Source organism: Doryrhamphus excisus, linkage group LG13 (genome assembly GCF_037039965.1).
Source record: "Doryrhamphus excisus strain RoL-2023G ecotype Guam linkage group LG13, RoL_Dexc_Guam_v1.1, whole genome shotgun sequence".
Taxonomy (NCBI): Eukaryota; Metazoa; Chordata; class Actinopteri; order Syngnathiformes; family Syngnathidae; genus Doryrhamphus; species Doryrhamphus excisus.
The window spans coordinates 680,351-690,594 of record NC_136369.1 but is presented as its reverse complement, the minus strand read 5'-3'; the positions used below and the strand labels follow the sequence as shown (position 1 = coordinate 690,594).

General features: G+C 48.4%; 2 protein-coding genes across 2 annotated transcripts; one reads left to right on the top strand and one right to left on the bottom strand.

Moving 5' to 3' along the window:
* Positions 1-173: 173 nt before the first annotated feature.
* On the bottom strand, positions 174-10,237 carry LOC131139743 (uncharacterized). Its single transcript, XM_078795823.1, has 9 exons — positions 9,827-10,237; positions 8,339-9,146; positions 7,462-7,465; positions 5,335-5,490; positions 4,784-4,885; positions 4,652-4,711; positions 3,389-3,517; positions 1,601-1,943; positions 174-1,164 (listed from the first exon to the last, which is right to left on the bottom strand). The coding sequence occupies exons 1-9, from the start codon at positions 10,104-10,106 to the stop codon at positions 347-349; spliced, it is 2,700 nt and encodes an 899-aa protein (XP_078651949.1). The 5' UTR covers positions 10,107-10,237; the 3' UTR covers positions 174-346.
* Positions 2,367-7,804, top strand: LOC131139724 (uncharacterized). The gene is made up of 2 exons (XM_058089592.2): positions 2,367-2,785; positions 3,429-7,804. Exons 1-2 carry the CDS (start codon positions 2,662-2,664, stop codon positions 4,613-4,615), a joined length of 1,311 nt encoding a protein of 436 aa, XP_057945575.2. The 5' UTR covers positions 2,367-2,661; the 3' UTR covers positions 4,616-7,804.
* Positions 10,238-10,244: the final 7 nt, after the last annotated feature.

The window sequence follows — 10,244 nt, the reverse complement described above, 5'->3', positions numbered from 1 at the left end:
ACTTGTACGACTTGTACGACTTGTACGACTTGTACGAGGTACGACTTGTATGACTTGTACGAGGTACGACTTGTACGACTTGTACGACTTGTACGAGGTACGACCTACCTTGATTTGTACGTTGGGAGGTTGATCCACTTTTAAGGCAGATAGATGGCACAAAACAAGGCAGCCAGTGTTCGTCTTGTTTTATTGACAACATTACCAGGAGTGGATCCAGGGGACAGCCATGCAATAATATTGATCAAGTCCATCACATCGATGTAGTGACACCAAGCTTATTTTAATCATCGCTTTAAAAAGCTCCTCGAATGAAGAGCAGCTGGTACATGATGAGCATGTCTACCTACGGCTGCCCAATGTGTGTCATCATGTGTTTGATTAATGCCGAGCGATGACTAAAAGCCGCATGGCAGACTGAACAGGAAAATGGTTTCTCTCCGGTGTGGATTCTCGTGTGTCTTGTCAACGTGCCTTTCTGCCAGAACTTCTGACCGCAGAACGTACAACTGAAGGCTTTCTCTCCGGTGTGCATGACAGCGTGCTTGTCCAAACTGCACTTCTGAGAGAATCTTTGGCCGCACACGGAGCAGGCAAACGGTCTTTCCCCCGTGTGTGTCCGTGTGTGGCTTTTCAAATGGTGACCCCCAGAAAAAGCTTTGCCGCACACCGTGCATAGGAATCGTTTGTCGTGAGTTCTCGTGTGGTCTGTCAGACGTTCCTTCGTGGGGAATCTTTTGCTGCAAGCCGCACACTCAAACGGTTTCTCTGCTGTGTGGATGCTCATGTGTCTTTTCAGATTTCTCTTCCTGCCAAAGCTCTTGTCGCAGTGGTGGCATTTCAAGCGTGTGTTGTCAGGGTGACATGTCATATCAGCTGTAGAGTCTTCATCATCATCATCATCAGTGTGCTCACTATCTGATAGTGGAGCTAAGAGCTTGTCTGCTGGTGATCCTCCACAGTGGTCTCCATCAGCTTCTGTTGGAGGCTCCGCCTCTCTCTTCTCCTCACCTTCACCGTCGTCTTCATCATCTTCACCCTTCACAATGACACCCATCACTGGGAACTCCTCCTTCTCCTCTTTAATGCAGGGGGGCTGTGGCTCCTCCAGCTCCACCCTGGCGCTCAACTCCTGCTGCTCAGGAAGACCTTCTTCACGGTCATCTGCAGACACCAGAAGGCACAGATTAGCGATCAAGTCCAACAGAGCAACCTCATTCTTCCCAAAATGAGATGAACTTTACTTCCAGTTCATCCTTGAGTTTTCCAACGCTGGTAAAAGAAGTGTTTCTTGATTAGCAGTTCATTCTCATAAAATGACAGCTTTTTTTTCTTCTTACAAAACCTTTTCTCTTGAGAGTTGGACTTTATCCTCATCAAATTTAAAGCTGGATCTTTTTCGTTGTCTGTCTTATGTTGGTGGCACACTTTGGACACCACATACGCACAGTGGCATTTATCCTTCCACCCCAACTGGGAGAGAAGTTCCCCATCGCAGTGCCTAACCATGCCAGACGTTCATATGGAGAAGTCCTCATGGACTCCACAGGAATGGACAATGGACGGTATTCGACCAAGATGACCAAAGATCAAATACAACCTGCTCCGTGTGGTTCTTCTTGAGGCTTCCTGAAGACGGCGTCCAGTAGTTGACGTTGTCGCTCGTTCTCCTCTTTTGTTCTAGAAAGTTCCTCCTCGTACTCTGCTATGGTTCTTTCCAACACTACAAATATTTCTTCAACAGCCGCAGTTAGTCGCTGATTCACCAACGCTCTCAGGATTTGGACCTGACACATTTTCACACGATCCCGACACTTTTCACCCACAGCCGATCCCGTTTCCTGACGTGTCCACTTCCGCGTCTCTTTGTTAGCATCTAGCAAGCTAAGCTGGCATGAGAAGCTTCTCGCGCAGTGAGACGCTTGTATCCTATTGTGTATGACCTAAATGTACATAATCTATAACAAACAATAACACTGACACATTAGCCACATTTTAGCTCAATTATTCTTCAATGTACTGCCATTGCGGCTAGCACACTCGGCCTTACACTCCTGACGTGTCATGCGCAGATGAGCCGACTCTGAGAGTCGATACTTGAAGTGAATCAGAAGAGTCGATTCCCACCGAAGGAATAAATTGTTGGATAGAAGAAGATTTTCAACGGCGATTGTAGTGTTTTGCACGATTGACTTTATTTTGCAGACTTGTAATTATGCTGATGTCATCATTTCTCACACGCGTGTTTACGTGGAATTCTAATGATCAGTAGCCGCGGCATCCGTCATACTGCACCGTTCGACGTATCATGTGGTAGCCAAAAGCCACCGATAGATGGCAGTACTGTACAGTCGTGCACGGTAGCCATCGACGCTAATAGGACGGGGAAACAAAATGGCCTTTGATGGAGAGGACGCCCCTGCAGTCGTTATCAGCTGTTCTTAATCCACGCGTACACACGTGGGTGGTGTAACAGAATAACACCGTTTATAAGTCTTCGTATCCGTAAACATTAGCATGAACGCGCCTGGGCGCTTCTCGGGCTAGCTTAGCTTGCTAGCTGCTAACAAAGAGACGCGGAAGGCGTCAACACATTGCCAGGCAGAGATCCAGGTCCAGTGAGCGTCAAGTCTTGAGATTAAAGTGTTGGGATTGTGTGAAATGTGCGAAAGAACCATAGCAGAGTACGAGGAGGAACTTTCTAGAACAAAAGAGGAGAAGGAGCGACAACGTCAACTACTGGACGCCGTCTTCAGGAAGCAGGAAGTTGTGTTGCACAGAGCAGGTTTGTTTACTTTCTGTTTAGTAACTGTACTCTTGATCCTAAACATCATATAGACATCGTTTGGTGTTTCTGTTTGTGATCGCTCTGGTGAGCCTGCACAACGAGCGCTTGTTCGCCCTCATCGTTCGTCTTTAGTCTAGAGGGGGTCTGGACGGTGGATTGCAGTCCAAGCCCACCAGCCCCCTCAGGCGAAAGCTGGCTCACCCCCAGGAAGAAATCCCGAGATGTCGTTTATGCGGTGAGGAGTTCAATGACCCCACACTAGAGAGACCGAGCACGCTGCAACGTGGAGTCAGCGCTTCGTTTGATAATGATGGCGCGGAGGACCGCTTCCGGTTTGAAGACTCTTGAAAGAAGCCGCAGCCTGCAAGGGACTGTCCGGCAGGAACCGACATAGGGAGCCTCCACGCTGAAACATCTTCAACAAACAACTTTTGCTGATTCATCCTCATCCTTGACAAAGTGACAGTGACAAAGGTGGTCAGCACTCATCAGAACATCAGGCCATCGGCTTTCCTTCAACTGTCGGCACTCGTCTCCCGTCAATTCTACACAATTGATCATATGGAGATGATATGGAGTCTTTTGTCTAACCCTATTTACCTTTCTGTAAAGCACGTGTTTGTCTTCTTGTGTCCCACAGATGTTGGTGAAGAAGATCTGGACTGGAGCTCTGGTGTGGAGCAGGAGGAGCCCCATCCCCCCCACGATAAAGAGGAAGATAAGGAGCCCCTGCCCACCCACATTAAAGAGGAAGAGGAGGAGCCCCATCCCCCCCACATTAAAGAGGAAGATAAGGAGCCCCTGCCCCCCCACATTAAAGAGGAAGAGGAGGAATCCCGGTTCCCCCACATTAAAGAGGAAGAGGAGGAGCACAGCATCAGCCAGGAGGGAGAGCATCCGGAAGGACCGGAGGAGTTCCCAGCGATGGGTGTCATTGTGAAGAGTGAAGATGATGAGGAGGAAGGTGAGGAGAAGAGAGAGGCGGAGCCTCCAACAGAAGCTGATGGAGACCACTGTGGAGGATCACCAGCAGACAAGCTCTTAGCTCCACTATCAGATAGTGAGCACACGACGTCACACTCTCCTGACACTGATGATGATGATGATGAAGACTCTACAGCTGATATGACATGTCACCCTGACAACACACGCTTGAAATGCCACCACTGCGACAAGAACTTTACGGCCAAGGCGTTTTTGATAAGACACATGAGAAGTCACACCGGAGAAAAACCTTTTGCTTGCTCAGTGTGTAACAAAAGATTCTCCCGCCAGGATTACCTGAAAAGACACGTCAGAACGCACACTGGAGAAAAACCATATTCCTGCTCCATCTGCAGCAAAGGTTTTCATGAAAGTTCGGCACTGATTAAGCACACAAGAATACACACGGGTGAGAAACCTTTCATCTGCTCAGTTTGCGGGAAAGGTTTAGCATTCAAAACGCAATTAGCAAGTCACATGAAAACACACGCTGGACAGAAACCTTTTCCCTGCTCCATCTGCAGCAAAGCGTTCCGCCAGAGGTCGGCATTGGTGCGACACATGAGGAGACACACGGGGGAGAAACCGTTTTGTTGCCACGTGTGTGCTCAAAGATTTTCTCAAAGGCAAAGTTTGAAAACACACATTCGAGGGCACACCGGCGAGAAACCATTTCCCTGCTCAGTCTGTGGCAAACGATTTACTCGAAACACAAATTTGATGGCGCACACAAGACGACACACGGGAGAGAAAGTGTTCAGCTGCAGCGCGTGTGATGGAAGATTCTCTTACAGGTACCAGGTCAGCAATCACACGTGTGCTGGGGAGAGCAGCAGCAAATAAATATATCTTATCTTATCTTATCTTATCTTATCTTACCTTACCCTGTCGCTTGGACTTTGTCACGCCATCTCGTGTGACGTCTTCGTACACCGTCTTCTTCATGCGCGTCGACCATTTCAATGCAGTAAAACAACTCACTGGTTTCACTCAGACCGAACAGTGTCCCACCCAGAAGAGGACGGCTCGGTGAGCCAGTAGACCCCTGGTCTTGGTCCAGACGTTCCTTTCTGAAGGACTGCTTGTTGGGATCAGCCATCCCAGGTAAAACTGCTGCAGAAATAAAGGGAACACCAAAGTAACACGTTGTAGATCTGAGTGAATGAAATATTTGGATGAGATCGTCGTCTGTGTTCTTTCCAGCTGGGATAGGCTCCAGCACCCCGCCAACCCTTGTGAAGATAAGCGGTAGAAAATGAATGAATGAATGTTCTTTCCATGATTGGATGTGCTGACAATAAAACCACCCAAAAATGATCAATGAAAGTCAAACGTATCAACCCGTGGAGGAATGGACTTGGAGTTAAACTCCAAATGAACGTGGAAGAACCCACTACAGGCTGATCCAACTTTGATCTTTTAAACAAGTCAAAATGAGGCTCAGTAGTGGGTGTGGCCTCCGCATGCCTGTATGACCTCCCTACAGAGCCGAGGCATGCTCCTGATGAGGCGGCGGCGGCGGCGGCGGCGGCGGCGTTCTCCTACGGGATCTCCTCCCAGACCTGGACTAAAGCCTCCACCAACTCCTGAACAGTCTGTGGTCCAACCTGGCGTTGGTGGACGGAGCGAGACATGATGTCCCAGATGTGATCCATTGGATTCAGGTCTGGGGAACGGGCGGGCCAGTCCATAACATCCATGCCTTCGTGTTGCAGGAACTGCTGACGCACTCCAGCCACATGAGGTCTAGCATTGTCCGGCATTAGGAGGAACCCAGGGCCAAGCGCACCAGCATATGGTCTCACAAGGGGTCTGAGGATCTCATCTTGGTACCTAATGGCAGTCAGACTACTTCTGGTGAGCTCATGGGGGGGGGGGGTGCAGCCCTCCAAAGAAATGCCACCAACACCATGACTGACCCACTGCCAAGCGGTCGTGCTGGAGGATGTTGCAGGCAGAAGAACGTTCTCCACAGCGTCTCCAGACTCCGTCAGGCCTGTCACGTGCTCAGTGCCAACCTGTTTTCATCTGTCAGATCACAGGGCGCCAGTGGCCAACTTGCCAATGTCGGCGTTCCCACCTGTGGACGTCGGGCCCTCATACCCCCCTCATGGAGTCTGTTTCTGACTGTCTGAGCAGACAACCCACATTTGTGGCCTGCTGGAGCTCATTTGAAGGACTGTGGCAGTGCTCCTCCTTTCAGAAGAGAAGAAGAAGGAGGTAGCGGCTCTGCTGCTGGGTTGTCCATCTTATAGCAGACCAACACAGTCATAGATGAGAGGTCAAATCAAGTTTATAGGATTTACAGAAATAAATGCTTCCTATAGCTTCCAATGAAGGTCTGGATTCTGGTTGAAGGGATTTTGGACCATTCCTCTTTCCAGAACATCTCCAGTTGAGTCAGGTTTGATGGTTTCCCAGCATGGACCGCCCACTTTAAATCCCACCACAGATGATGGAACCACCACCAAATGTTACTGTGGGTAGCAAGTGTTTGCCTTGGAATGCTGCGTTCTTCATCCGCCATGCACCACCCCCCCCCCTTGCTATGTCCCAATAACTCCATTTGACTTTCATCCGTCCACGGGACCTTATTCCAAAATGAAGCTGGCTTGTCCAAATGTGCTTTAGCATATCTCAAGTGACTCCCTTTGTGGCGTGTGATCAGAAAAGGCTTCTTCCGCATGAGTCTCCCAGAATAGCTGAGTAGCTGAAGGATACACAGTGACACCATCTGAACCAAGATCATGTTGGAGGTCTTTGGAGCTGGTCTCGGGGTTGACTTTGAGTCTTCTCACCATCCTTGGCCTCTGCTTATCTGAGATGTTTCTTGGCCTGCCACTCCGGGCCTTAACTAGAACTGTGCCTGTGCTCTTCCATTTCCTCACTATGTTCCTCAGAGTGGAACCTGACAGCTGAAATCTCGGAGCTAGCTTTTGTATCCTTCCCCTAGACCATGATGTTGAACAGCCTTTGCTCTCGGGTCATGTGGCTACCATGGTGCTACTCTTCAGGGAAGATGCAACTTGCCATTGGCCACCTTAAATACCCTTTCTATTATTTGCGAGATCTGTCTTTATTCTGGCCAAGTTCTGCTCAGGTTTTGTGTAGTTTCCAGTGCTCTTATTTTGGCGACACTGTTTGTGATATCATTTCCTGTTAAGCAATGTTCAACAGTTCCATCTAGATTTCCACCACTGTGTGTGTTGTAGAACGCTCAGTAAATTACTTTCATGTACGTTTTCATAACATGTGCCAATAAGTTTAATTGCCTATTAAGGTCTTGATCACGTGGTCACGCATCCATGGGTGATCCAAGTGCAATGACTTGGTGTTACCGCTAGATGGCTCCAGAGACCCCAATCCTTTGAAAGCTTTGTGTTCATGCAGTCTTGTGACTACTGTCCAATTGTATGGTTGCCACAACCTGGCTCATGGGTTGTGGCAGGGACTGTGGAGGTTTTTAGATGATTTATTGTAACAAATGTAAACAAACAGCCAAACAAAAAGCAGCATGGTGCAGCGTGAAGTCCAGGAGAGGAGAGAGCTGCTGGGGGTGGAACGTCCGCCCAGGTGCTGCACCAAATCAGCCAATCATTGCGTTTCTTCTCTGGCAAATGAGACAAGAGCTTCTCCAACTCAGGGAGCGACCACACAACCAACTGTTACCAGCTCTGGCTAAACGTCACCCTCCTGCAAGGACACAGGACCGACAGCTCGGACAGGCCGCACATGGTCCTGAGGGTTAGCTAACCATCAGCTCGTCGGGAATTCAGTTCAGCTTTCAGTGGATGATTTTCTCCAGCCGGGTGTTGAAATAAAAGAATTCAAATGTGAAACCTGGTCCGTCACAGTAGAAGGACCGGTATGCTTAGCTTGGAATGTGAGCTCACTACAGGCATAAGAGCCAAAACCTGGTCTCCTGGACTGAACTGGCGTTGCTCTCGACGGTCATATAGGAGTTTCATGTTTTCCTGAGACTCACAATTTCTCCTTTGCCATAATTATTATTATTTATTATTATTATTATTATACGGGAGCCAGGCAACAACATTTTGTTGGCAATTTCACTGCTGTGTTGCACTGCTCTGTTGCGCTGCTGTGTTGCACTGCTGTGTTGCGCTGCTGTGTTGCGCTGCTGTGTTGCACTGCTGTGTTGCACTGCTGTGTTGCACTGCTGTGTTGCACTGCTGTGTTGCACTGCTGTGTTATTGTGCAATGACCATAAAGAAAGTCTATCATCTATCTAAGCAGCAACAAAAGGCCATTTCTAAAAGCCTTGACAGAACCCACCAGGTTTTGAACCCAAATGTCCCTTCTGGAAAAGGGGGGACCAGCACCTTGTGGCTAAAACCTGTGCTAGACAACGTGTAGACAACATTTCACCAGAACGTTCTTATTTCTTCTAAAGAGCAATACGAACTGTGTGCATCGTTCCCTTATGACGCCTGGAAGACAATCCATCTTCCTCGTCTTTCTGTGTGCCTCGTCTTTCAGGTGCCAAGGATCGTGACCGTTCACAATCTTTACAATCTTTACAATCTTTACAATCTTTACAATCTTTACCCGCTGTGTTTTGTCAAGTGCTTTTTCAAATCAAAATTCCGTGCAAATCTTATACCGCACACCGAACAGCTGAAAGGTTTCTCCCCGGTGTGGATTCTTATGTGCGCCGTCAAGTTTGTACTGTATGTGAATCGCTGACCGCACACTGAGCAGGAGAAGGGTTTCTCTCCGGTGTGCGTTCTCATGTGCGCTATCAAAGTTATCTTCTGAGAGAAACTTTTGCCACAAACTGAGCAAGAAAAAGGTTTCTCTCCAGTGTGCGTTCTTATGTGGGTTTCAAAATGTCCCTTGTGATAGAATCTTTTACCGCAGAAGGAGCACATGAATCGTTTCTCCGCTGTGTGGATCCTTATGTGTCTTTTCAGGTTCCTCTTCTTGCCAAACGTTTTGTCACAAAGAGAACATTTCCAGTGTGTGTTGTCAGTTTGACTTGTCTTATCAGCTTTGGGGTCTTCATCGTCAGTGTCGGCACACTGTGACGTGTCGTCACTGTCTGAGAGCGGAGCCAAGTCTGCTGGCGATCCTCCACAGTGGTCTCCATCAGCTTCTGTTGTCATGTGTTGACTTGAGCTGCTGCTTGGAGGCTCCGCCTCTCTCTTCTCCTCACCTTCACCGTCGTCTTCATCATCTTCACTCTTCACAATGACACCCATCACTGGGAACTCCTCCGGTCCTTCCGGATGCTCTCCCTCCTGGCTGATGCTGTGCTCCTCCTCTTCCTCTTTAATGTGGGGGGGCCGGGGCTCCTCCTGCTCCACCCTGGATCTCCGCTCCTGCTGCTCAGGGGGAAGATGTTCTTCACTGACATCTACCGGGCACAAGAAGACAAACACGTGCTTTAGAAAGGTCCAGCTGAGCTCCATCACATGAGGCGTAGTCCTGCACCAGCATATTTACTGACAACATCTCTGAGGATCTCATTAGCGTCCCTCACAGCAGCTGGGGTGCCTCCATGCTACCATGCTACATACACACGTGCAGATTACACACCTGGAGATTGGATTCATTGTGTCTTCATGGGTGCTCAGACACCAAGAAGAAAGCAACAGTCATAAGTCAATGACGTCATGTTCTGTTGTCTCACGTTTCTTATGTAACAAACCAAAAAGCTCAGGTTGACCCGTTCGACACGCACGCACACACGCACGCACGCACGCACGCACGCACAGCGCTATGCATCATGGCCAATTGGCCAATTATACAAATGAAAGATGGCATCACCAAACCAATGCCACAGATACATTGGAGTCCTGCGGGAACCACTGAACAACATTACAATATTCACGTATAACAATGACAACAGTTAAACAATTCACAAACACGCACACGTCTGTCAATATAAACATGAAAGACAATTGACAATTATCGATATAGCTCTTCCCGTCGTATGGCTGTTTGGATCGAACACATGAAGGCACCGGATGCACACGGAGAAAACATTTGGAACGAGTAGAGTAGACAGGTTACTTTAACACCCACACTACCGACCTGCTCTGTGTGGCGACATTCCAGGCCTGAAGACGGCGTCCAGTAGTTGACGTTGTCGCTCGTTCTCCTCTTTTGTTCTAGAAAGTTCCTCCTCGTACTCTGCTATGGTTCTTTCCAACACTACAAATATTTCTTCAACAGCCGCAGTTAGTCGCTGATTCACCAACGCTCTCAGGATTTGGACCTGACACATTTTCACACGATCCCGACACTTTACACTCACACTCGGTCTCTGGTCAGCGATGTTGATCACTTCCGTGTCTTTGTTAGCAGCTAGCATGCTAAGCTAGTCCGAGAAGCTACAAAGTGAGGCGGGTACGAGTTTATCCCGGCACGAATAATTATAAACGTGTACTAAATTAACAACAAACGTAACAATAAGCGTTTAATCGAATCGTCTTGCAGCTTTATTTCCTTG